Raw genomic sequence first — 27,533 nt, 5'->3', positions numbered from 1 at the left:
ACAGCATTGACATTTTGGTCCCTTACTCCACTCCTCCATCCACCTTATACAAAGTTGTGGCCAAAAGTTTTGTGACTGATAATTTTAGTTTGCAGCTTTGGTGTTATTAGATCTTTCAGTCAGATATTTCTATGGTTACTTAGGGGCAATTTTAATCATTCCATAAATTTTTGAAGATTCATTGACAAATACATCGAGTTTAAAGGGGTACTCCACCCCTAGACATCTTATCCCCTATCCAAAGGATAGGGGATAAGATGTCTGATCGTGGGGGACCCGCCGCTGGGGACCCCCGCAATATAGCATGCGGCACCCACATGTTTCTGTGCTGGAGGGTCTGGGTCCAGACCACCGGAACGGAAGTCCGTGACATCACGACTCCGCCCCCGTGTGACGTCACGCCCCGTCCCCTCAATGCAAGTCTATGGGAAGGGGCGTGACGGCTGTCGGGGGCGGAGTCAGGACGTCACGGACTTCCGTTCCGGTGGTCGGGACCCAGACCCTCCAGCGCTTCCGGAGCAGAAACAGGTGGGTGCCGCATGCTATATTGATAGACATCTTATCCCCTATCCTTTGGATAGGGGATAAGATGTCTAGGGGTGGAGTACCCCTTTAAGCCAAGACTCAATATTTCCAGCGCTGACTCTTCTTCTTTTTAAAGACTTCTGCAGCTCTCCCTGGCATGGTCGATATCAGGTTTTGGGCCAAATCCTGACTGGTGACAACCCATTATTGCTTCATCACTGCGCAGAGCTTATCCCATTTTTCGGGTTTTTGTTTGTCCCCACTCTTTTTGAGGAATGACCAAGGGTTCTCTATGGGATTAAGATCTAGGAAGCTTCCTGGCCATGAATCCCAAAATGTTTAGTTCACTGAGCCACATTTGCCTTGTGACATGGTTTCCATCATACTGGAGACGGGCATATTCATCACCAAAATGCTTCTGTATGGTTGTAAGAAATTAACCTTAAATGATGGTTAGATACCATTCTTTATTCATGGCAGTGTTTTTAGACAAAATTGAAAGTGAATCCAGTCCCTTGGATAAAAAGCCACCCCACACATGAATGGTCTCAGGGAGTGATGGATGACACAGGACTAATGGTGTCCTCACCTTTCCTTCCCTGGACAATCAATCTTCCAGATGTCCCGACCAGTGTGAAGGCTTCATCAGAGAAGATAACACTACTCCAATCCTCTTCAGTCCAATGTCATCTGTTCTGACACCAGGTGCCTCCAAAAGCCTTTACCTCCAAGTGAATGCCTAAGACACCTGCCTTTTGCCATTTCTGAACCGCTGAACCCATCCATAGCTGAATTCTCTTTAGGAGGCAAATCTTGCATTTCCTGGTCTTTTTTTGAAACCCTGAAACCTTCTTCACAGCAAAAGGATTTCTCTCCTTGAATTTCTTGAACATTTTATAAATGTTTTGTTTTAGGACAATTTTACAATAGCAATGTCCTTGTCTGTAAAGCTCTTTTGATGCAAAGCAATGATACCTGTACAGGAGGTTACCATAATTAAAGGAGTTATCCAGAAATAGAAAAACAGAGCTTCTAAAAACAGCACCACACCTGTCATCAGGATGCGATTGGTATTACAACTTGGCTCCATTCACTTCAATGGAACTGAGCTGCAATACCACACAAAACCAGAAGACAATGACTTTTCCCCTTTTAAAGCAATCAATCTGCTTTTCAGCTTATATCAGCCGCCTCATCCTTATTACACTTAATCCTGAGCTACAGATAACATCACTGAAAAAATGGCAGCCAGTCACTTTATGGAGATGTGGGTTTTGTAATTATAGAGTACCTCTCATTAACTTGATAAATGTTATAATCCTCCCAGTTCACTGCCCCCATTAACAACCCCATGCCTTTATTTTTTATTATTTTTAGTTTTCTACCTTGATATTGCTCTGTATTTTTTGCTCAGTCTCAGGTTCAGGTTCACAGACTGGGAAGGGGCGTTCCCCAGCAGACGTGACATCATCTGAAGCCATACAGGGGAGAACTTCCTCCCTCACTCTGCAACTTACAGTAAACGGCAGTTAAGTGTGAGAAGAGCTATGATTGGATAAGGCTGGACACACCCTCAGCACTACAGACTGCACTTCCTGTGTTTGGACTTCTGCCAGGCCAGCAGGAGTCCAAAGTCTGTGCAAAAATGGGGGGAAATGTGCCCTGGACAAGTAGGGAGACACCTAGTGGCAACTTTTTCAAACAAAAATAAAACATAGAAAACTTTTTTTTTAAACAAAGTACATTAGAAAGATTTTGTATTTACCATAAGGACAGAAACAGCAAAAGTTAATTTTAATGAGAGTGTCCATTTAAGTTAATTTTCATGTCAAGGAATAATGACTTTACACTATATCAGTCATTTTCTCCACAATGTTAAAGACTGTGTCCTCTTCATCGTGAGATGGTGGGGGCCTACATGTGCATTTTCTATTTACAGTTAATCAATTTAGTTTCTAGAAACTTCTACTATTTGGAAGTATTGGATCGCAATAATCTGTGCTATTCAAGCTTTTCTTCTACTAGTTAATTTACAAATTTTTTTTTTTTTTTTTTGCAAAAGCCAATAAAAAACATTTAAAAACAAGTGATATATTTAGATATATTATATCCTATATAGACTTTATATTTGTGATCAATTATATAATACATACTGCAGCATTTTTTAAATTCCAATATAAAAAAATAAACGCAAGCGTCAAATATTGTTAGTTACAGTTCACACAAAGTAAAGCTCACGTCATTAGTAGAAAACGGGAAAAAAAAAAAAAACTCATTGAATAATGACCTCAAACACCTACTTATTAGTGATGATTCCGGAACAACCCCAGGATCTTTGGACTCTTTGGACTCGGTTCTTTCCGGTACAATGTGCGTTGGGCTCACAGTGGGAAGAGTCGAGATCCCAGCTTTCCTCTCTCTCCGTCCTGTTTAACAAGGAAATCTTTCCCTCAGTAATTTAGTAACCAGGCTGAAAGGGCAGCTTAAGAAAGCAAGCAGAGGTAGAAGTGCCCGCAGAGCCCGAGAGGGAGACAGGGGTGGCAGCTTGGAGCCTCATCTGGTAACCTTACTTGGTCAGGTCTTCACCTTAAGGGGTACTCTGAGCATGGGATACAAGCAGCTTCCTTCACGATGTGTTAACCCTACTAGAAATGTCATCTAGAGAGAGAACTCCTAAAGGAGTTTATACTTTACTGGAGAAGAGTTTTTTATGGTCAAACTCATAGGTTACGGGACATTGTGAATCTCATCCTACTGCAGTTATTCCAACGTGTTGGAAACCTCCATATCGGAGAGCTCTGCCCACCTAAGGACACACTATGACTAGACCGCCATGCTTATGTTATCTTTACCCTTCTGAAGAATGGAGACAGATTGTGCAGCAGTAAGAGCGAGCAAGAAATCAGATAATCAATATCATCACAAATCAGAACAGATATCGTCTATAATGATTGTTATATTCTACTCCAAGTGGTGACTATTGCTGTACGGAAAAAACATTCTTCCCAACTGGAAACAGGAAAAAGAGAACAAGAAAAAGGGGGTTATGAACGAGCGCTACTGCTATTGAGAAAGGGATTCAGGACGCCACTGTAGCACAGGACAGTTTATTAAGGTTCAAAGCGATAGGACAACGCGTTTCGGCACTAGCATGTGCCTTCCTCAGGTCCACAAAACAATTAATGTATGACGTCCTGTAGCGAGGCCACCCTAGCACAACACAGGCTACAGGACGTCATACATTAATTGTTTTGTGGACCTGAGGAAGGCACATGCTAGTGCCGAAACGCGTTGTCCTATCGCTTTGAACCTTAATAAACTGTCCTGTGCTACAGTGGCGTCCTGAATCCCTTTCTCAATAGCAGTAGCGCTCGTTCATAACCCCCTTTTTGATGTTATCTTTTTCCTGTTTCCATTGTTTCCGTACCCTTTGCGGATGCGGATAGGGGTTTTGGAAGCTGCACAACTGCCCCGACCGCCTTCCACCCACTTCCCAGGTGAGGTGCTGTCGCTGCGGATAACCCCAGCAGGACATCACATTACTTTGGGTGCGGTGGTTTTTTGCCGTCCAACCACTTCCCCACTACACATGAGAGAGCGCCCCTACCTTTTTTTTTTTTTTTTACTTCTTTCTCACTCTTCACAACTGGAACACCCAGAGGTCTCCCCCATCATAGGGACCACCGGTGACTGTATTCAGTAACAGTACAAACATATGATATTATAGTTGTTGTTATTTCTCATGAATTTGCTTTTCTTTACTATCTCCCAGGCTCCCTGACTCACAGGTGACGCCTTCTCTTTGGAAAGTCGTTCACTCTTCCTTTTATTCAATATCCGTCCTAGGCCGCTATTAAAGGGGTATTCCAGGAAAAAACGTTTTTTTTTATATATCAACTGGCTCCAGAAAGTTAAACAGATTTGTAAATTACTTCTATTAAAAAATCTTAATCCTTTCAGTACTTCTGAGCTTCTGAAGTTACGGTTGTTCTTTTCTGTCTAAGTGCTCTCTGATGACACCTGTCTTGGGAACCGCCCAGTTTAGAAGAGGTTTGCTATAGGGATTTGCTTCTAAACCGGGCGGTTCCCGAGACACGTGTCATCAGAGAGCACTTAGACAGAAAAGAACAACCTTAAAGGGGTATTCCAGGCAAAAACTTTTTTTTATATATATATTATATATCTCAACTGGCTCTGGAAAGTTAAACAGATTTGTAAATTACTTCTATTAAAAAATCATAATCCTTCCAATAGTTATTAGCTTCTGAAGTTTTCTGTCTAACTGCTCAATGATGATGTCACGCCCCGGGAGCTGTGCATGATGGGAGAATATCCCCATAGGAACTGCACAGCTCCCGGGACGTGAGTCATCAGAGAGCAGTTAGACAGAAAACAGCAACTCAACTTCAGAAGCTAATAACTATTGGAAGGATTAAGATTTTTTAATAGAAGTAATTTACAAATCTGTTTAACTTTCTGGAGCCAGTTGATATATAAAAAAAAAAGTTTTGGCCTGGAATGCGCCTTTAACTTCAGAAGCTCATAAGTACTGAAAGGATTAAGATTTTTTAATAGAAGTAATTTACAAATCTGTTTAACTTTCTGGAGCCAGTTGATATATAAAAAAAAGTTTTTTCCTGGAATACCCCTTTAAAGCTTATATATATATATACATGAGTGCCCCTGCTGTAGGGCATTCCACGTGCCATCCAGATACTACAAATCCCAGCAGCCAGTGCAGCTGATATCTGACTGCCAGGTGACTTATTGGTCAGTACCCCCCTTCACCTTGGCAGAGCAGTGTCCGGCTGTATCGGCGCGGTGACACGACTCTCTTTATAGCCTAAAACGACTTATGTTATGGCTGCAATATGAAATAACGTCTTTGTTTATTAGGACGATGAACTTCTGATTATCTGCTGCAAAAAAATAATAATAAAAAAAATGGAGTCTTCAACCTACCTGGCTGAAACCATTATGGCGTGCCGTGGATTCCTTGCACGACTTTCCATGGTCCTGAAACTTGCAGTTATGATACACTATGACCCTGACATCGCTTCCTCGTGTCTCATTCTTTTTTTACTTCAAAATTTGAAGTCCAAATATGCAGATTTACAACAAAAACTGGTAAAACCTAATTTTTCAAATAGCGTTTTTTTCTTCCATACTTGACATATTATTGTGGTATTGAGAATGTAGAGGCTGAAGCTACTGCAGGAATCTGAATTTTTTTTTACAATCATTTAGAAACGTATGAACAGAATTCCTTTAAAAACAATGTGGGAGGGTTACGCAACCCATAAAGCCCCTCCCCCGTCACACCTGATTCACAAGTCTATGAGTTTTTCTTTACCTGTCGGCGATCTGAAAGCGATGCTAATGAAATGAGTCACGTCCGCGCCTCCTGCGATCACCTACAACCGCAAACACTTCAGTCATATAACCCCTATTATTACTGCAAGAGCATCGCCGCCAACGCCTTACACTCGCCGCTTCTCCTGTTTTCAACACAATTTTCTGGCATCAAATATTATTTACCAAATAATATTTCATGCCAGAATATTAAAATGATGAAATCTGGGCATTTACCACATTAAACCGGCTTACATCATGGCTGTAAATGCTTTTATGTGAGGAAATGGTGACCCATCACTTCATAATAAGCAAGTTACTGTCGGCTTAAAGGGGTACTCCGGTGGAAAACTTTTTTTTTTTTAAATCAACTGGTGCCAGAAAGTTAAACAGATTTGTAAATTACTTCTATTAAAAAATTCTTAATCCTTACAGTACTTATTAGCTGCTGAATACTACAGAGGAAATTATTTTCTTTCTGGAACACAGAGCTCTCTGCTGACATCATGACCACAGTGCTCTCTGCTGACAACAAGACCACAGTGCTCTCTGCTGACAACAAGACCACAGAGCTCTCTGCTGACATCTCTGTCCATTTTAGGAACTGTCCAGAGTAGGAGAAAATCCCCATAGCAAACATATGCTGATCTGGACAATTCCTAAAATGGACAGAGATGTCAGCAGAGAGCACTGTGGTCATGATGTCAGCAGAGAGCTCTGTGTTCCAAAAAGAAAATAATTTCCTCTGTAGTATTCAGCAGCTAATAAGTACTAGAAGGATTAAGATTTGCTTAAAGAAGTAATTTACAAATCTGTTTAACTTTCTGCCACCAGTTGATTAAAAAAAAAAGTTTTCCACCGGAGTACCCCTTTAAGGAGCCAGTCTAAGACAATTTGACTACTTTGTTAGACTGTAATAAGAACTTAGATAAACATAAGAAAATTACTTAAAATGTTAGATGGCGGCATCATGTGACTCTCGGAAGTTTTCCTGGTGTTCTAGTGCAGAAGACTGGTAAGGGCTGGAGTGCAGCGTATCCTCCATACAGGACTGTGCAAGAAATTGTGGGCTAAAACTGACGCTGTTTCAGAATCAAAGATTAAAGGGGTACTCCGGTGGAAAACTTATTTTTTTTTTTTTTTTTGCCCCAGTCGACATTTCCAGATCTCCTTAGTGAAGTCTACGAACTTGAATACAAGAACAAACAAATCCCATATCCAGAGAAGTCTCTACTGTAACATTAGGACCACGCTGCATCGTCGCTCCTCGGGACCGAATCTTATTACAGAAATAAGATCCTCCATATAAGAATTATCACAAGTGAGATCTTGTCTGAATACATTCCTATAAGTGAAATATAAGCCGCATCCAGCCAGAGCTTTATCTTTAGTGACGGTTCTCTGGTTTCGGAGGAGGCCTCTTCTATTTTGGCAACAGGAACAATTCTTTAGTATCAAGACCACAGACTTTGTCAGAAGGCGAAAGAAAAATACACTTTTATTGTGGGGGGGGGGGGGAAGAACCTGGAATTCTATAGGAACAAGGAGAAACAGGGGTCAGTACAATAGTGATTCATCTGATGGGATCAAAAATAAACCAATGGATTTCATAGCTTTTCATACAAGATCCTGGGAACATGACTGGGGATTATCAGCCAAACCAGAATGTCTTCCAAAAAAGATAAGCCACCCATCTTTAGGAAAGGTGCTTGTTTGCTTGGTGAGAGGTCATGAAGGAACATTGGCCTATAGAGACTTACAGGCAGTGCACTATGGGAAAAAAAAGTATGCAAAGTAGCTTTCCACTAGAAGACAACTGTGCCAGGATTCTTGCTCCACATTCAGTTCAAAGTGTTCATTTGGCTGGGTCAGAGGTTTAAAGGGGTACTCGCGTTTGGAACAAACTGTTCCGAACGCTGGAGCCGGCAACGGGAGCTCGTGATGTCATAGCCCCGCCCCCTCATGCAGTCATGTCCCGCCCCCTCAATGCTAGTCTATGGGAGGAGGCGTGACGGCTGTCACTATCTATGTAATGATGGCTACTCCAGGCTGGATGAGAAGTGATAAGGACGTGCACGCTCACCTCACTGGACAAATTCCGCCATTCCAATCCTGGCGAGCGCCGTTCAGGTTTATATCTATACCAGGGATGTAACCAAGAATAGGACCTCCAACGCAGGCTGCGCTTCGAATCCCGTCGACACGTTGGAGGTCTTATTCTTTGTTACATTTTATTTGAACGTGGAGCGGCAGACGCCTTACTATCTAAACCTTTCTCCATTGTTGCACTCGGTTGAGTGTAACCTGCTGCGGGAAGCGCTAATTTTGCTCAAGTTAAATCTGTGCAACAACGGTATCACTACGGAGCGCTGTCTGTCCTCTGTTTCACTGTACCAGGGATGGAATTGCTGATCCAGGCAGAAAGGTGCTGGGGGATACAATTAACCCCACCTTTAGATTTATGTTTGTAGAGTTAGAACAAGTACATTTTCTGTTAAAAGCTACAGAGTCTAACTGGTGGTGCTGAGATGCTGCAGCTCCTCCCCCCATCTGCTTTTACTGATTGACAGATAGGGCTGGAAGCAGAGCCTTGTACATTGACCATGCAGGACAGGGCAGGGGAGGGAGGGGGCGCGGCTGCAGCTCAGCACCAACAGTTTCACTCTTTCACTGGCGATCAACAAAATTAAAAGGTATTGTTCATTGTCTCCCCCCAGCACCTATCTTTCGGGATCTTCAGCTCCATCCATGCTATGAAGGAGACAGATTCCCTTTAAAGGGGTACTCCGGTGGGATTTTTTTTTTTTTAATCTAATGCTAGAAAGTTAAACAGATTTGTAAATTACTTCTATTAAAAAAATCTTAATCCTTCCAGTACTTATTAGCTGCTGAATACTACAGAGGAAATTATTTACTTTTTGGAACACAGAGCTCTCTGCTGACACCTCTGTCCATTTTAAGAACTAAAAAATCTTAATCCTTCCAGTATTTATTAGCTGCTGAATACTACAGAGGAAATTCTTTTCTTTTTGGAACACAGAGCTCTCTACTGACATCATGAGCACAGTGCTCTCTGCTGACACCTCTGTCCATTTTAAGAACTGTCCAGAGGAGGAGAAAATCCCTGTAGAAAACATATGCTGCTCTGGACAGTTCCTAAAATGGACAGAGATGTCAGCAGAGAGCACTGTGGTCATGATGTCAGCAGAGAGCTCTGTGCTCGTGATTCAGCAGAGAGCTCTGTGCTCCAAAAAGAAAAGAATTTCCTCTGTAGTATTCAGCAGCTAATAAGTACTGGAAGGATTAAGATTTTTTTAATAGAAGTAATTTACAAATCTGTTTAACTTTCTGGCACCAGTTGATTTAAAGAAAAAAAGTTTTCCACCGGAGTACCCCTTTAAGGCCAATTGCATATTACCCCATTTGGCCCTCAGAATATTCTCATACCCCAGAATCACATGTCGTTCTCCAGATTTAGATAAAAAGATTTCATGTCGAAAAAAAAAAAATGAATGAAAAACAGGATAAAAACTGAATTATGTTTTCACTCATCGACTTTAATCATAAAAGAAAACCAGATCCCTGCAGAAGACTCCAGAGGGAGCGGCGGGTGAGAGGGCGTCTATGAATATTCCGTCTTGTGGTTTTCGGGACATGCTGCTGTATTTTGTAACCTGCCCCAGTTCAACATTTTTTTCTGCCATTGAAAACCACAGCAGTGATTGAAGTCCTGACATGCGGCACTGTCATGTGGTTTTCCATAGAAATCCCGTCCTGAACAACTTTATCGAGGATCTCTGAGAACATGGATTTGATGCAGATAACAAGGCGCAGTAATTCAGGTCACAGACTCCGCCTCTAATCTACTTTTATGTCTATGGACCTAATGCAAGTAATATATGGCGCTCTCTTTCCAAATTCTGGTGCTCGAATAGGGTCCTGATCCTTCATTCAAATGTTGAAATAAATTTGGCGCTCATATGCAATTCAGAATTTGTAGTTTTATTCCGCAATCTTAGGAATCTAACAGATTTTAGAAATGACGTTTCGATCCGGAAATGGATCTTCATCAGATATCTATAGATTGCTGCGGAGGATGGTGCCGAATGGCCTATAGCCAGGAAGAATGGAGATGTGGTGGGATCAAAAGATTGCGGGGTGCATGATCATCACCACATCTCCATTCTTCCTGACTATAGGCCATTCGGCACCATCCTCCGCAGCAATCTATAGATATCTGATGAAGATCCATTTCCGGATCGAAACGTCATTTCTAAAATCTGTTAGATTCCTAAGATTGCGGAATAAAACTACAAATTCTAAACTGCATATGAGCGCCAAATTTATTTCAACACAGTATACAACAACCTGTGGCTCTCCAGCTGGAGCAAAACCACAACTCCCATCAGGCCCTGACAGCGGATGGGATTTGTAGTTTTGCCATTGTTGGAAGACCACTGGTCTAAGACATGGACTCAGCACCAGTATCTTTAGGCCAAATACACACAGGGCAGGTTTGTGCAGCTTTTATCCAAAACAAGGAACCTATAGTAACACAACTTCTTGCCAGGAGAGAGGGAGCTGCTGAGACAACACCACACTGACAATGAGAGGACTACACAACTCCTTGTCAAGGGTGATTCACACAAAAACATGGTGAAGCTACTAAAATTTGTGATAACACTATAAATATATTATATATATATATATATATATATATATATATATATGTCTTGGCGTGATAGTTTGATTTAAATAAAAATTTCTGATACATGTGTCCTATTTTGCAGCAAATTTTTAAAAGGAGTACTCCATTATATTTTTAAATCAACTGGCATGAAGTTAAACAGATTTGTAAATTACTTCTATATAAAAATCTTAATTCTTCAAGTACTTATCAGCTGCCATATGCTGCACAGGAAGTTGTGTAGTTCTTTCCAGTCTGACCACAGTGCTCTCTGCTGACACCTCTGTCCTTGTCAGGAATTGTCCAGAGTAGGAGCAAATCCCCATAGCAAACCTCTCCTGCTGTGGACAGTTCCTGACATGGACAGAGGTGTCAGCAGAGAGCACTGTGGTAAGACTGGAAAGAACTACACAACTTCCTGTGGAGCATGCAGCAGCTGAAAAGTACTGGAAGGATTAAGATTTTTATATAGAAGTCATTTACAAATCTAGACAAAAAAAAAAAAGGGCACGTTTGTGCACTCACCGCAAGGCAGAGACGATCGGGGTGCCGGGTAACGGGGTGCCGGGTCACGGCATATGCGCTTGTGTGTGGCGCTCGTAGGCTACGCCGGCAGTTTAGCACGTAAGTGCGTGCTTCTTCCGGCCTCTACGAGGCCGGAAGAAGCACGCACTTACGTGCAAAACTGCCAGCGTAGCCTTCGAGCGCCACATACCAGCGTCTATGCCGTGAACGGGCAACCAGTTACCGGACTTCCAGACCCGATCGTCTCTGCCTTGCGGTGAGTGCACGTACGTGCCCCTTTTTTTGTCTATTTTGGATACTTTACACTTGTGTATATGCAGGAGACACTGACATAGGTCGCAGAGGATCGCTCCAATGGTTACACGAGGTGATATTGCTCCGAGTGCTCTCCCTATTTCTGTGCTTTTGTGGATCCTTAATTTACTAATCTGTTTAACTTTCTGGCACCAGTTGATTAGAAAAAAAAATTGTTTTCCACTGGAGTACCCCTTTAAGTATCTGGTGGCCTCTTTCCTTCATGATCTGCATGTGCTCGGGATGACTGATGCTACATAGAATTGATAGTCAGCGGCTGATGGCAATACTGCGGCACAGGTTCATTCAGTTGTGGGTAGCAGTGATAGAACATATACAAAATACCTAGAGCAGTGATCTCCGAACTGTGGACAAAACTACAACTTCCAGCATGCTCGGACAGCCAACGGCATACTGGGATTGTAGTTTTGCAACATCTGGAGGTCCAGTTTGGAGACCACTGAACTAGAGCCACCATAATAAAGAGCAGGCGGCATCCATCATACCGGCGTTCTATACTGTACACACAATAAGATCCGTCCTCCAAACCCATCTTGGCTGCACATAGAATCTATAGAGGATTGTGGACTAGATTTATTCCGGCACATAAATAAGTCCCTGGAGCCTCCAATAACTAAACAAGCCGCCGTTCATCCGCAGTGGTCGAAGAAAAACAACATTTGCCTGTGCGGTTTCCATAAGCCTCCAGCTGCATCCACTTTTCTCCTCAACGATTTTCATGGAATTTCCACCATCGCTGGTGACAGAGATTCAGGTGTCTCATCCAGTGAACTCAAATAATGCGGCACAGGAGGTGACCACAAAGTGTTAACCCTATGTGTCTCATGGCGCGGGATATGAGAGGAGCAGACAGAGGGGCCTGAAGAGGACAGAAGAGCCTGGAGGTGGAAACAGAGGAGTCTGATGGAAACAGAGGAGTCTGAAGGAGGACAGAGGGGTCTGGAGGAGGAAAAGAGAAGTATGAATGGAAATAAAGGGTTCTAGAGGAGCACAGAGGAGTCTGAAGGAGGAGGACAGAGGAGTCTGGAAGAGTCTAAAGGAGGAGGACAGAGGAGTCTGGAGGGAGCAGAGGAGTCTGGTGGGAACAGAGGAGTCTGAAGGAGGACAGAGGGGTCTGAAGGAGGACAGAGGGGTCTGGAGGGAACAGGAGTCTGAAGGAGGAGTCTAAAGAAGGGGGACAGAGGAGCCTGGAGGGAGCAGAGGAGTCTGAAGGAGGACAGAGGGGTCTGAAGAGGACAGAAGAGCCTACAGGTGGAAACAGAGGAGTCTGATGGGAACAGAGGAGTCTGATGGAACAGATCAGTCTGAAGGAGGACAGAGGGGTCTGGAGGGGGAAAGAGAAGTATGAATGGAAATAAAGGGCTCTAGAGGAGCACAGAGGAGTCTGAAGGAGGAGGACAGAGGAGTCTGGAGGAGTCTAAAGGAGGAGGACAGAGGAGTCTGGAGGGAGCAGAGGAGTCTGGTGGGAACAGAGGAGTCTGAAGGAGGACAGAGGGGTCTGGAGGGAACAGGAGTCTGAAGGAGGAGTCTAAAGAAGGAGGACAGAGGAGTCTGATGGGAACACAGGAGTCTGAAGGAGGAGGACAGAGGAGTCTGGAGGGAACACAGGAGTCTGAAGGAGGAGGACAGAGGAGTCTAAAGTAGGAGGACAGAAGAGTCTGGAGGGAGCAGAGGAGTCTGATGGGAACAGAGGAGTCTGAAGGAGGACAGAGGAATCTGGAGGGGGAGAGAGAAGTATAAATGGAAATAAAGGGCTCTAGAGGACCACAGAGGAGTCTGAAGGAGGAGTCTAAAGTTGGAGGACAGAGGAGTCTGGAGGGAACAGAGGCGTCTGAAGGAGGAGTCTAAAGAAGGAGGACAGAGGAGTCTGGAGGGAACAGAGGCGTCTGAAGGAGGAGTCTAAAGAAGGAGGACAGAGGAGTCAGGAGGGAACAGAGGCGTCTGAAGGAGGAGTCTAAAAAAGGAAGACATAGGAGTCTGGAGGGAACAGAGGCGTCTGAAGGAGGAGTCTAAAGAAGGAGGACAGAGGAGTCTGGAGGGAACAGAGGCGTCTGAAGGAGGAGTCTAAAGAAGGAGGACAGAGGAGTCTGGAGGGAACAGAGGCGTCTGAAGGAGGAGTCTAAAGAAGGAGGACAGAGGAGTCTGGAGGGAACAGAGGCGTCTGAAGGAGGAGTCTAAAGAAGGAGGACAGAGGAGTCTGGAGGGAACAGAGGCGTCTGAAGGAGGAGTCTAAAGAAGGAGGACAGAGGAGTCTGGAGGGAACAGAGGCGTCTGAAGGAGGAGTCTAAAGAAGGAGGACAGAGGAGTCTGGAGGGAACAGAGGCGTCTGAAGGAGGAGTCTAAAGAAGGAGGACAGAGGAGTCTGATGGGAACACATGAAGTTGGAGGAGAGAACAGAGGAATCTGGCAAAGAGGACAAAGGAGTCTGGAGGGAACAGAGGAGTGGGGGGGGGGGGCACAGCAGAGTCTGGAGGAGAAGGCAGAGGAGTCTAGAGAAGAGAACAGAAGGGTCTGTAGGAGATTGAAGAGTCTGGAGACTTTTTGTTGCTCTGGTTCCAGCCCTATAGTAAATATAAGCAAGAATAAAATGTGACCCTTATGGTGGGTAGTCGTGTGTGCAATAATACTGACACCTGTGATTGCTGTATATACACAAAACCCCACATACGCAATTTATTGTTTTAATTATCACGTAATATTGTCATACAAATTTTCTTTAACATTTTCTTTTATTTGTAAATGAACAGGTATGTATTAGTTAGGGTCTATTACGAGGGTGTTGGCGGTCCCTCTGGACTGTGGGGGTTGTTATATTTACTATAATGACCTAGAATTGCGCAGTTGTGTTGGTATTTGGATTGATAAATCTGGTGGCATTTTTTTTCCTCCTCAGTTTTTTCCGCCTCTGACATTACGGATATTCGCACTTCTGTCCAGAAAAACCACAAGTACCCGGATGCTGTTTTTGCCGCACTCGGTGTCTGCAGTTTTATGAACTGTTCCGAGAACTACATTTATGGAAAATCGCCATCCTAATATCATATTTCCATTAAGTGATTTTCCCGCAATGAGTCAATAAAGAAGAAAACAGAACAAATCCCTGAACAAATCCCTGACAAGACCACAACAGACCGGACTTACTGCGGCTTTTCGGTTTTCTGGCACATTGTGGAACTGAAATTCAAAATCGCATTCACTACAATGTAAGATCCCGGTACTGCGGAAAATTACTGCAGCGGCCAATATAAATCCAGCATTTGATCATGTATCCTAAGCGTAACTCGCTCCTCTCCAAAATAACTCTCACAGAGGTGCAGGAAGCTGAGCTCTGGGGTCCTCAGAACCAAGGGTGTCCCTAACAAAGTGGACACCATATTCCTGGCTTTCTAAACAGCTACTCCATATTAACCCAGAATCACATTTTCCCATAGAAGTCCTACAAAGTCAGGGGGACTACAGTTTTACCTCCATGTCACAAATAGCTATACTAGTCCTTCAATGCAAGGACCCTGCAAGTAGGACCCATGTAAATAGGACTTTGGAAAGAAAGTGTGAAATATAGAGCAGGTAAGGTAAGCATAGAGTATACTACTAAGAGGCAGGGAGCCGAGACAACACCACACTGACAATGAGAGGACTACACAACATCCTGTCAGGAGAGAAGGAGAAGCCAGGAGGCTACTGAGACAACACCACACTAATAATGAGAGGACTGCACAACTTCCTGTCAGGAGAGAGGGAGGAGCCAGAGAGATGCTGAGACAACACCACACTGATAATGAGAGGACTATACAACTTCCTGTCAGGAGAAAGAAAGCAGGCAGAGAGCTGCTGAGACAACACCACACTAACAATGAGAGGCCTACACAACTTCTTTCCAGTGATAAATTACACAAAAACATGCTAAAGACAGTACAATGTGTAAAAACACTATATTAGTAAGTTATTTGTCTTGGGGTGAGAGTCCTATTTAAATACATTTTCTCATAGCAGAATACCCATTTAATCATAGGGTTTGATTTATATGAGCAAAAACAGGAAAGAAAATGTAAAGAACAAAGTCAGGTTAAGAGATCGGCCTGTATAATATCGAGACTCCAAGTATAGAGTCATCACATGTGTAGAGTCCAGTGACCAAGCAATCCCCGTCCATACTGACAAGCCCAAGATGGCCGATACTAATACAAGAGATGAAGCTTATGGCAGGGACGTCCCCCAAGGTCCCACATGCTACAAGGTTATATTATAACTAGGACACAGAAATGCAAAAGGGGATTGACCCTCGAGGGGCCGGAGCCAAGGAACACAGCAAAAGCTCAAAAATGCAGCGGGCTAAAGTCAGGGGAGCATCAGAGACGGACACGTGGCATGTTGGAAGGCAAGAAACCAAATGTGGTGACAACCCAACTCCATTCTCTACTCCACACTCAAAGGGTGAACTCCCCAACATGAAAACAATTAATGTTAAACGTTATTTAAAGTGGAACAACATAAAGTATCATAAGTTTTGTGTTACAATCAGAATTTTACTAAACTTGGGACTATTTAATGGTTCATTTCTGTGTTGTATATTAAATTAAAAGGGGAGGTGGGGCTATGAAATGATGAGACGTGACACATTGTAAAGGTCTAGTAGGATGGCATGTCTGTCCCTTTAAGGGAATACGGGGCGGGAGAGTTAACACTTCAAAGATCCTTGTTTAAATCATTTACCATTCTACAACTTTATTAGGTATTGTTATAATTCTTCACCATTTTCAACTATTTTTTTTACCCACTTAAGCGCTGCCCCCCTCAACATTAACGCCCTAAGCACAGGCCTAAGGATGACTAATGGTACATACAGCCCTGGACCTAGTCCTCTAGTCCTGATAACCCCAAATATTAGCTTGTTACAATGTATCAGCCTGGGGAAAGAAACTAAGGGGTCTGGAAAGGACAGAGTAGTCTGCAGGGTAGAGGAGTCTGGAGGAGGAGGACAGGGGAGTCTGGAGAAGGGGACAGAGGAGTCTGGAGGAGGAGGACAGAGGAGTCTAGAGAAGGGGACAGAGGGGTCTGGAGGAGGAGGACAGAGGAGTCTGGAGAAGGAGGACAGAGGGGCAGGGGCCTGGAGGAGGACAGAGGAGTCTGGAGGAGGAGGACAGAGGAGTCTGGAGAAGGAGGACAGAGGAGTCTAGAGAAGGGGACAGAGGAGTCTGGAGGAGGAGGACAGAGGAGTCTAGAGAAGGAGGACAGAGGGGCAGGGGCCTGGAGGAGGACAGAGGAGTCTGGAGGAGGAGGAAAGAGGAGTCTGGAGAAGGGGACATAGGGGCCTGGAGAAGGAAGACAGAGGAGTCTGCAGGAGGAGGAGAGAGGAGTCTGATGGAGGAGGACAGAGGAGTCTGGAGGAGGAGCACAGAGAAGTCTGGAGGAGGACAGAGGAGTCTAGAGAAGGGGACAGAGGGGTCTGGAGGAGGAGGACAGAAGAGTCTAGAGAAGGAGGACAGTGGGGCAGGGGCCTGGAGGAGGAGGACAGAGGAGTCTGGAGGAGGAGGGCAGAGGAGTTTGGAGAATGAGGAAAGAGGAGTCTGGAGAATGAGGACAGAGGGGTCTGGAGGAGGAGGAGGACAGAAGAGTCTAGAGAAGGAGGGCAGAGGGGCAGGGGCCTGGAGGAGGAGGACAGAGGAATCTGGAGGAGGAGGGCAGAGGAGTCTGGAGGAGGAGCACAGAGGAGTCTGGAAGAGGAAATTGGAGTCTGGAGGAGGAGGACAGAGGGGTCTGGAGGAGGAGGGCAGAGGGGCCTGGAGGAGGAGACAGGAGTCTGGAGGAGGACAGAGGAGGAGGACAGAGGAGTCTGATGGAGGAGGATAGTAGAGTCTGGAGGAAGAGGACAGGAGTCTGATGGAGGAGGAGGACAGAGGAGTCTGGAGGAGGAGTCCGAGAGGTCTGGAGGAGGAGTCAGAGAGGTCTGGAGGAGGAGGACAGAGGGGTCTGGAGGAGGAGGACAGAGGGGTCTGGAGGAGGAGGACAGAGGGGTCTGGAGGAGGAGGACAGAGGGGTCTGGAGGAGGAGGACAGAGGAGTCTGGAGGAGGAGTCAGAGAGCTCTGGAGGAGGAGGACAGAGGAGTCTGGAGGAGGACAGAGGGGTCTGGAGGAGGGGACAGAGGAGTCTGGAGGAGAGGACAGAGGAGTCTGGAGGAGAGGACAGAGGAGTCTGGAGGAGAGGACAGAGGAGTCTGGAGGAGAGGACAGAGGAGTCTGGAGGAGAGGACAGAGGAGTCTGGAGGAGGGGACAGAGGAGTCTGGAGGAGAGGACAGAGGAGTCTGGAGGAGAGGACAGAGGAGTCTGGAGGAGAGGACAGAGGAGTCTGGAGGAGGGGACAGAGGAGTCTGGAGGAGGGGACAGAGGAGTCTGGAGGAGGGGACAGAGGAGTCTGGAGGAGGGGACAGAGGAGTCTGGAGGAGGACAGAGGAGTCTGGAGGAGGACAGAGGAGTCTGGAGGAGGACAGAGGAGTCTGGAGGAGGACAGAGGGGTCTAGCTGCGGCTTATTTCTGGATGCTCAGCTGAACATGCCTGTATATGAGGGTCTGAAGGAATGGCTTGGGAATGAACAAACTGCATAAAATGTGTGGCCACCGTAAGAGTTCAGTCTGGTGTCAGATACGACCTGATATTATTTTCATGCTGTTCTTATGACTCCTTTCACATTCAGGAAAGTTGTTCCACTTGAAATGACTTCAGCGCTTAACCTGCCAATATTTAAATTTAAGCTCAAAACAATAGCAGAGATTTCGGTGTGGATCGTAACATTCCATTCCTGCTGGGAAATCAAACCTTTATCTAATATAAACAATATTTTCACTGGACCATCTCCCGTAAAAAAAATCATAAAAATAGATGAAATAAAACAACCCACACATGTGAGAGGTTTACACGCAGCTTCCACCCGCATCTCCACCAGGGAACGTATCTCAGGCTGTCAAAATGTTGCCTCATCTTCTGCAATCAATTCAACAACAATAGAGTCGACTTTCCAAAAGGGAACGTCATACCAGACTTCGCTATTATTTGACCTGAAATACATTCTCCGGTGGCCCCAACGCCTCGGTGCTGGTCAGCTGAAGGTCTCTGCATGTGATCAACAATGCTCTGTGCCTCCCAACATGGCCGCTCTATGCGAGAAAGAGGGCGTGTAGCTCTGCGGTAGAAGTAGGAGAAGTTGCGCAGACAGGAAGTGGGGAGGAGGGCGCAATGAGGGATTGTACCTGGGCCTAAACTGTGTCCAACGGAGTCAAAGGCGTGAAGCACTGAATCTGTAATACAAGAGGACAAGTTCAATCCTTTTTCTTTCCTATTACAAAGAGAAAAAAACAAAGCTATTTATATAAGATGTACACGAAGAAAGAATGGAGGATGGCACTCACCCAGATGGAAGCTTCAAATATTCTTTATTGTACAAACACGGTGGCGGTGGCGGACAGGTGAACAGACAGGAACGCCGAGGGCCTCAGCTGATAAAGAATATTTGAAGCTTCCATCTGGGTGAGTGCCATCCTCCATTCTTTCTTCGTGTACATTTGGATTTGTCTATCAGTCTTGGATTGAGCACCGCAAGATTTGGTTTTGTTTCGCATTTCCACCTGTAGCTGCCTATTTGCCGTATATACAGCAGTGCCGGATCATGTATATACTATTTGCTATTTATATAAGAATTCCACCATATTCCAACCCCATTACCTAAGGGAACTTACCCCTTCCTCGCCTTGTTATTACTTCACTTGTGCTACCATTAAATAACCATTTCTTAAAGCAAATTCTGGGACCAATGGGACAAAACCAGGGACCAGTCTGACCTATGACAGTGATGGACAACAACCCAAACAATTGGGCACCAACAGAAAAGGCCTCGTCATATGGGATCCTGGGATCTGTCCAGCTGTGGTACCAAGGAAATACCAATCTACATATATGTATATAAAATGTAACATATGTATGTATGTCCCAGCATAACTTTCAAATGGCTGGAGATATTTCCATGAAACTTGGTCACATGTTACTTATATGTCAACAAAAAATATAGGATAGTAAAATGAACCCTAACCCACCCCATTTGCGATTAGGTTTTTTTTTTTTTTTTTGCCCCATACAAGTCTATGGTACATTAGGTACATCTCTAGATAGCGTTAGTCTTGGGCTGGAGAGATTGTCCGGGACTTTTCAACATCCTGCCAACTGTCTGTCAGGCAGGTACAGAGAAAAGTTAGTGCAGGGGACTGGATATGAGGATGACGGGATACGAGGACGAGATATTAGGACAGGATATGAGTTCTGAATATAAGGGCAAGATATTAGGATGGAATTTGAGGAGAGAATATGTGGACAGGATTTGAGGACAGGATGTGTAGATAGAATATGAAGTCGGGATATGAGGACGAGATATAAGGACAGGATATGAGATCAGGATATGTGGCTGGCATATGAGGATGGGATATGTGGACGGGATATGAGGATGAGATATAAGGACAGGATATGTGGTCAGGATATAAAGACTAGAGCATCATTGTTGCTTTTCTTCTCCACAAGGTTTAGGTAGGAAAGCCGAGCAACACTACAAGCCTGTAATGTCCCCCTATGGCTATTGCTATGAGCACATAGACTGCAATAATAATAGGACCCTGTTGAATTCTTCATATTATAATAGTTATTTATTCTTCATCGCCTACTTACAACCGAATGGCCTGTACCAAGAGACAGAACAGGAGCAGCGCTCAGCCAAACGGCATTGTTGGTAAATTTTATGAGCTCTTGAGAAACCTATCTCATACTAGACAAACCTTCAACATGAACAGTCACCTATCTGTAGACAGCTTTTTGGCTAGAATGAGATAGTCAGAGTTTTTTTTCTTCGAGAAAAAAGCAAGTTTGTCCACTTTTTCACCCATGGTGCATTGCCTGAAAAACAGGTCTCTATATTTCCCAACTTTTCAATGGCGACCTGTATCTACTGCATGAAAAGTAACTCACTTGCCAACCAGTACGCTGCTCTATACGTACAATAGGCAATACCCCCGATGCAGCGATGAGGTTGACCTGACCCTCAAGATCTGGCAATTAGGTGCCAGTAAGAGGAGAGCTCGGATTGCAGAAGTGGTGTCGGGGAGCCAGATATAAACTTGTCTAGCTAATTGCCCGGCCTGGCTGCTGTCTAATATAGACCCGGTCAAGTGTCCAGTCTGTCATGGCACTCACTCTTTTTTGTTTACTCTACACGTGTGTTTGTCACAAAGATCTTCAGGATGCGGCGTCCTAATGGAAATCTAGGGCAGATGAGTGTGGCCATCAGTATCCTCACCTCCCTGCAGCCCCTGCCTTCCCCCGTTGTGGGGAAATCAGTTGTTTTGGGGACCTTGGTGAACACTGGGTCTAAGGTGAAAGACACCAGTCTTAGCCCGGTTGGAAGCCGGGACTATGTTGGGCCTTCCCCGAGCTCAAGTGAACGGTGCCCATCAGACCTAATGCTGCCCTGATCTTTGGTGAATGGCGGCCATTGGTCCTGGGGCTTCCCTGCTCTTTATTACAGGGTGCCCATCAGATTTAATCCATCCTTGATCTTTGGTGAATGGCGGCCATTGGTCCTGGGGCTTCCTTGCTCTTTATTACAGGGTGCCCATCAGATTTAATCCATCCTTGATCTTTGGTGAATGGCGGCCATTGGTCCTGGGGCTTCCCTGCTCTTTATTACAGGGTGCCCATCAGATTTAATCCATCCTTGATCTTTGGTGAATGGCGGCCATTGGTCCTGGGGCTTCCCTGCTCTTTATTACAGGGTGCCCATCAGATTTAATCCATCCTTGATCTTTGGTGAATGGCGGCCATTGGTCCTGGGGCTTCCCTGCTCTTTATTACAGGGTGCCCATCAGATTTAATCCATCCTTGATCTTTGGTGAATGGCGGCCATTGGTCCTGGGGCTTCCCTGCTCTTTATTATTACAGGGTGCCTGTTACGCCGAGCGCTCCGGGTCCCCGCTCCTCCCCGGAGCGCTCGCTTCACTCTCCCCGCGGCAGCGCTCCGGTCACGTCCTCTGACCCGGGGCGCTGCGATTCCGCTGCCAGCCGGGATGCGATTCGCGATGCGGGTAGCGCCCGCTCGCGATGCGCACCCCGGCTCCCCTACCTGACTCGCTCTCTGTCTGTTCTATCCCGGCGCGCGCGGTCCCGCTCCCTAGGGCGCGCGCGCGCCGGGTCTCTGCGATTTAAAGGGCCACTGCGCCGCTGATTGGCGCAGTGGTTCCAATTAGTGTGTTCACCTGTGCACTTCCCTATATCTCCTCACTTCCCCTGCACTCCCTTGCCGGATCTTGTTGCCTTAGTGCCTAGTGAAAGCGTTCCCCAGTCTGTTCCTAGTCCGTGTTCCTGACCTCCTGCCGTTGCCCCTGACTACGATCCTTGCCGCCTGCCCCCGACCTTCTGCTACGTCCGACTTTGCTTTTGCCTACTCCCTTGTACCTCGCCTATCTTCAGCATCTTCAGCAGCCAGAGAGGTGAGCCGTTGCTAGTGGATACGACCTGGTCACTACCGCCGCAGCAAGACCATCCCGCTTTGCGGCGGGCTCTGGTGAAAACCTGTAGTGGCTTAGAACCGGTCCACTAGCGCGGTCCTCGCCTTCCCTCTCTGGCACAGAGGATCCACTACCTGCCAGCCGGCATCGTGACAGTAGATCCGGCCATGGATCCCGCTGAAGTTCCTCTGCCAGTTGTCGCTGACCTCACCACGGTGGCCGCCCAGCAAGCCCGACAGATCGCCCTTCTAACCCGTCAGCTGTCGGAAATGTCCACCATTGTGCACCAACAGTCGCAACTTCTCCAGCAATCTTCTCCTCCGCCAGCTCCTGCACCTCCTCCGCAGCGAGTGGCCACTCCTAGCCTCTGCCTGTCCTTGCCGGACAAATTTGATGGGGACTCTAAGTATTGCCGTGGCTTTCTTTCGCAATGTTCCCAGCACTTGGAGATGATGTCGGACCAGTTTCCTACTGAAAGGTCTAAGGTGGCTTTCGTGTTCTGCCTTCTGTCTGGAAAAGCCCTGTCATGGGCCGCACCGCTCTGGGACCGCAATGACCCCGTCACTGCCTCTGTACACTCCTTCTTCTCGGAAATTCGAAGTGTCTTTGAGGAACCTGCCCGAGCTTCTTCAGCCGAGATTGCCCTGCTGAACCTGGCCCAGGGTGTTTCTTCCGTTGGCGAGTACGCCATTCAGTTCCGTGCTCTTGCTTACGAGTTGTCCTGGAATAGTGAGGTTCTCTGCGCGACCTTTAAAAAAGGCCTATCCAGCAACATTAAAGATGTTCTGGCCGCACGAGAGACTCCTGCTGACCTACATGAACTCATTCATCTTGCCACTCGCATTGACATGCGTTCTTCCGGATGGCGTCTGGAGCTCCGCCTGGATATGGACTTTGTTCGCACGAAGCGTTTTTTCTCCCCGGCTCCTCTCTCCTCTGGTCCTCTGCAATCTGTTCCTGTGCTTCCCGCCGCGGAGGCTATGCAAGTTGACCGGTCTCGCTTGACACCTCAAGAGAGGACACGACGCCGCATGGAGAATCTTTGCCTGTACTATGCCGGTACCGAACACTTCCTGAAGGATTGTCCCATCCGTCCTCCCCGCCTGGAAAGACGTACGCTGACTCCGCACAAAGGTGACACAGTTCTTGATGTCAACTCTGCTTCTCCACGCCTTACTGTGCCTGTGCGGATATCAGCCTCTACCTTCTCCTTCTCTACTATGCTCTTCTTGGATCCCGGATCTGCAGGAAAATTTTTTTTGGCCTCTCTTATCAACAGGTTCTACGTCCCTGTGACCAGTCTCGCCAGACCCCTCTACATCTATTGTTTTTACAATAAAAGATTGGACTGTCTCGTACGTTTCCACACAGAACCCCTCCTAATGTGCATCGGACCTCATCACGGAAAAATTGAGTTTTTTTTCCTCTGGTTCTTTGGCCCCAAGAAGAGGGGGAGACCCAAGGGGGGGGGTACTGTTACGCCGAGCGCTCCGGGTCCCCGCTCCTCCCCGGAGCGCTCGCTTCACTCTCCCCGCGGCAGCGCTCCGGTCACGTCCTCTGACCCGGGGCGCTGCGATTCCGCTGCCAGCCGGGATGCGATTCGCGATGCGGGTAGCGCCCGCTCGCGATGCGCACCCCGGCTCCCCTACCTGACTCGCTCTCTGTCTGTTCTATCCCGGCGCGCGCGGTCCCGCTCCCTAGGGCGCGCGCGCGCCGGGTCTCTGCGATTTAAAGGGCCACTGCGCCGCTGATTGGCGCAGTGGTTCCAATTAGTGTGTTCACCTGTGCACTTCCCTATATCTCCTCACTTCCCCTGCACTCCCTTGCCGGATCTTGTTGCCTTAGTGCCTAGTGAAAGCGTTCCCCAGTCTGTTCCTAGTCCGTGTTCCTGACCTCCTGCCGTTGCCCCTGACTACGATCCTTGCCGCCTGCCCCCGACCTTCTGCTACGTCCGACTTTGCTTTTGCCTACTCCCTTGTACCTCGCCTATCTTCAGCATCTTCAGCAGCCAGAGAGGTGAGCCGTTGCTAGTGGATACGACCTGGTCACTACCGCCGCAGCAAGACCATCCCGCTTTGCGGCGGGCTCTGGTGAAAACCTGTAGTGGCTTAGAACCGGTCCACTAGCGCGGTCCTCGCCTTCCCTCTCTGGCACAGAGGATCCACTACCTGCCAGCCGGCATCGTGACAGTGCCCATCAGATTTAATTCTTCCTTGATCTTTGATGAATGGCGGCCATCGGTCCTGGGGCTTCCATAAGCTTCAGAGAAGGTTGGACATCGGTCCCAGACTCTTCTGGCCCAGTGGGGAATGTAATTCTTGTTTGTTGGGGACCCTTCTCGTTTAAGAGGGAGCTTGTGATAGACCGCATCCTTGCGCCAGTTTTCTGTGACACGGCTGCACGTTTTTATGCAAAATTACAAACGTCTTTTTGGAATAGGAATTTTTGCCCTTATCTGACACAAACCCCATACACTCCAGTCACAGCCATTAGATATGTAATAGCCGCTCCCACAATGCACTGCGCTCCCGACCATCCCCGTGTACATGTCCCAAGGACGAGCGATTCCTCTCCCGCACCCCAGATCCGGATCAGTCATTTTTATATACTCTCTATTTATTTGCTTAATCTTAAAAATACCCTCAAAGGCTTCCAAACATAGAAATATAAATAATCCCAAAATGAAGCCGCAGATTTCCTGTGATTTATGAGCTGCAAAAACGAACCTGATATAAATATCTCATTGCGGTCATTAAAGGTGAAGAACGCATTAAAGGGACGATCCAGTTCTGTGTAAAGAAAGCGGTGGAGTAACGTAATTATGGAATAAAGTTATCTTGATTTTTAAGATATCTGCTTGTTGTCACTGAATAAGGACGATCTAAAAGAGTGGTCTCCAAACTATGGACCTCCAGCTGTTGCAAAACTACAATTCCCAGCATGCTCGGACAGCCGTTGGCTGTCCGGGCATGCTGGGAGTTGTACTTTTGCAGCATTTGGAGGTTCACACTTTCTGTTCTTTTAACTCCTCCTCTCCCAGGTAGAGGTACTGTAAGTACCACCCCCATATTACCACATGATCACCACATCGCCATTTATAGACATGTTCTGTAGGAGATATAAATTCACAAACCAACTTTGTATCAGTTAAAAGTATTGCGCCCGTCTTTCGGAAATTTGGGTCCAATAATGGGTTCCTGCAGCAGCAGCCGCAGATGCCACACAGCTCCTGCAGATTTCTTTCTGCTTTTTTGGGGTGGCTGAGATGCAGGTCCCGTGATCCGGTGATGTAAAGTATTTTCCAATCTGTGAAAAGTGCCATACGCATGCGCGAGTCTACGAGCTTACGCTAATAGCTTATCTCTTAGCTAATTTCGTAACTTACGCTAAAAACCCTGCGCATGCGTGCTAGGTTTTTCCACGGCTACGCTAAGAGATAAGCTATTAACGTAAGCCTATGATCTAAAGTATATTCCAATAAGCTTAATTTACTACTGCGCATGCGCAGGTTTACGCTACTAACATAGCCTACGCTAGGTCTACGCTAATAGCGTAGACTCGCGCATGCGTATGGCACTTTTCACAGATTGGAAAATACTTTACATCACCGGCCTCACTTCCTGAATCTCTTTCACCTTCTGAGCATGCTCAGATTGAGAATCGGACATAAACAGACCGACAAAATAACACAGCCATCCCCGCAGACTTAAATGTAAAATTTGGAACAGATATTTGAGTTCCGTTCATCCTGAGGATAAAAACTTCCCATTAAAATCAATAGGGTCCGTTTATTTGTTTTTCTTATTCCTGAACAGGAAAAACGGAAATGAAGCGGAGTTGACAAATGCCAATATGAACTGAGCCTTACTACTATCGTATCCACTGATGGCAAATCCTTAAAGGGGTACTACCGTGAAAAACTTTTTTCTTTTAATCAACTGGTGCCAGAAAGTTAAACAGATTTGTAAATTACTTCTATTAAAAAATCTTAATCCTTCCAGCACTTATTAGGGGCTGTATACTACAGAGGAAATGCTTATCTTTTTGGATTTCTCTTATGTCACGACCACAGTGCTCTCTGCTGACCTCTGCTGTCCATTGTAGGAACTGTCCAGAGCAGCATATGTTTGCTAAGAGGATTTTCTCCTGCTCTGGACAGTTTCTAAAATGAACAGCAGAGGTCAGCAGAGAGCACTGTGGTCGTGACATAAGAGAAATCCAAAAAGAAACATTTCCTCTGTAGTATACAGCCCCTAAAAAGTACTGGAAGGACTAAGATTTTTTAATAGAAGTAATTTACAAATCTGTTTAACTTTCTGGAACCAGTTGATTTAAAAAAAATAAGTTTTTCACGGTAGTACCCCTTTAAAAGGGGTACTCCGCAGCTCAGTATTTGGAACAAACTGTTCCAAATGCTGGAGCTGGGAGCTTGTGATGCCATAGCCCCGCCCCCTCATGACATCACACACCGCCCCCTCAATGCAAGTCTATGGGTCTATAGACTTGCATTGAGAGGGTGGGGCGTGACATCAAGAGGGGGCGGGGCTATGATGTCACGAGCTCCTGACGCCAGTGTCTCTGAGCAGCGGAGTACCCCTTTAACTAAACAGCCTGATACATTACAGCAAACAATTAGGACTGGAGCAAGATCTGTGGTTCTGCTGTAGTTCTCTGATAAAGGATTGCCTGCCATGATACACTGTAACAAACCCACAGTCGTGAAAAGTATTATGCCCGGATGTGAATAATGAACGTTTCTATTTATTTAAAGCAAACTTGAATGTTGAAAAGTTAAAGTATAATACAGTATAACGTTTTACAAAGGAAACCCCTGGGCCGAAGCCCGGAGTCACTAACACCCCTATTATATTCCCTATGAAAAACCCTAGTAATGATTCTTAAAGGGGTTATCCAGGAAAAAAAAAATGTTATACATCAACTGGCTCCAGAAAGTTAATCAGATTTGTAAATTACTTCTATTAAAAAATCTTAATCCTTTCAGTACTTATGAGCTGCTGAAGTTGAGTTGTTCTTTTCTGTCTAAGTGGTCTCTGATGACACCTGTCTGGGGAACTGTTCAGAGTAGAAGCAAATCCCCATAGCAAACCTCTTCTACTCTGTGCAGTTCCCGAGACAAGCAGAGATGTCAGCAGAGAGCACTGTTGCCAGACAGAAAACCACAACTCAACTTCAGCAGCTGATAATTATTGAAAGGATTAAGATTTTTTTAATGGAAGTAATTTGCAAATCTGTTTAACTTTCTGGAGCCAGTTGATATATAAAAAAAAAAAAAAAGTTTTTTTCCTGGAATACCCCTTTAAGAAATAGTACTGTGATGGTGTTTATACGAGGTGAACCAATTAAATCCCAGGAAACATCCCTGTCTCTATACAGAAAGGTTCTGCAGACCGCCAATCAATACACCATCATAGAGTGCAGGATAAGAAGTGAACTGTCCTGCCACCTGCAACATGTTTCGCCATCACAGCGGCGTTGTCATGAGGCTGATGTATAGCAATTGATTGCTCTAGTAAGATAAAGTTTATAACAACTTTATAGTAAAATTTTTAGTGAAACGGAAATTAAATG

General features: G+C 45.8%; 1 protein-coding gene across 5 annotated transcripts in view; it reads right to left on the bottom strand.

The window, feature by feature from the left end:
* The window catches only part of ST3GAL3 (ST3 beta-galactoside alpha-2,3-sialyltransferase 3), a 298,525-nt gene that overhangs the window by 162,245 nt on the left and 108,747 nt on the right, over positions 1–27,533 (bottom strand). For 2 of the 5 annotated variants that reach the window (XM_056533074.1, XM_056533073.1), the window contains exons 3-4: positions 18,651–18,698; positions 2,826–2,951 (exon numbers count right to left, since the gene is read on the bottom strand). The exons of 1 other annotated variant lie outside the window; for it this stretch is intronic. In XM_056533074.1, coding sequence (XP_056389049.1) covers positions 2,826–2,951; positions 18,651–18,698 — 174 coding nt within the window. The remainder of the gene's footprint in view (positions 1–2,825; positions 2,952–18,650; positions 18,699–27,533) is intronic. 2 more of the 5 variants (XM_056533075.1, XM_056533076.1) reach the window with 2 other exon arrangements.

The sequence above is a fragment of the Hyla sarda genome, chromosome 7 (assembly GCF_029499605.1).
Source record: "Hyla sarda isolate aHylSar1 chromosome 7, aHylSar1.hap1, whole genome shotgun sequence".
NCBI classification, from domain to species: Eukaryota; Metazoa; Chordata; class Amphibia; order Anura; family Hylidae; genus Hyla; species Hyla sarda.
The sequence above is the reverse complement of the archived record's forward strand: the minus strand, read 5'-3'. Positions and strand labels throughout refer to the sequence as shown.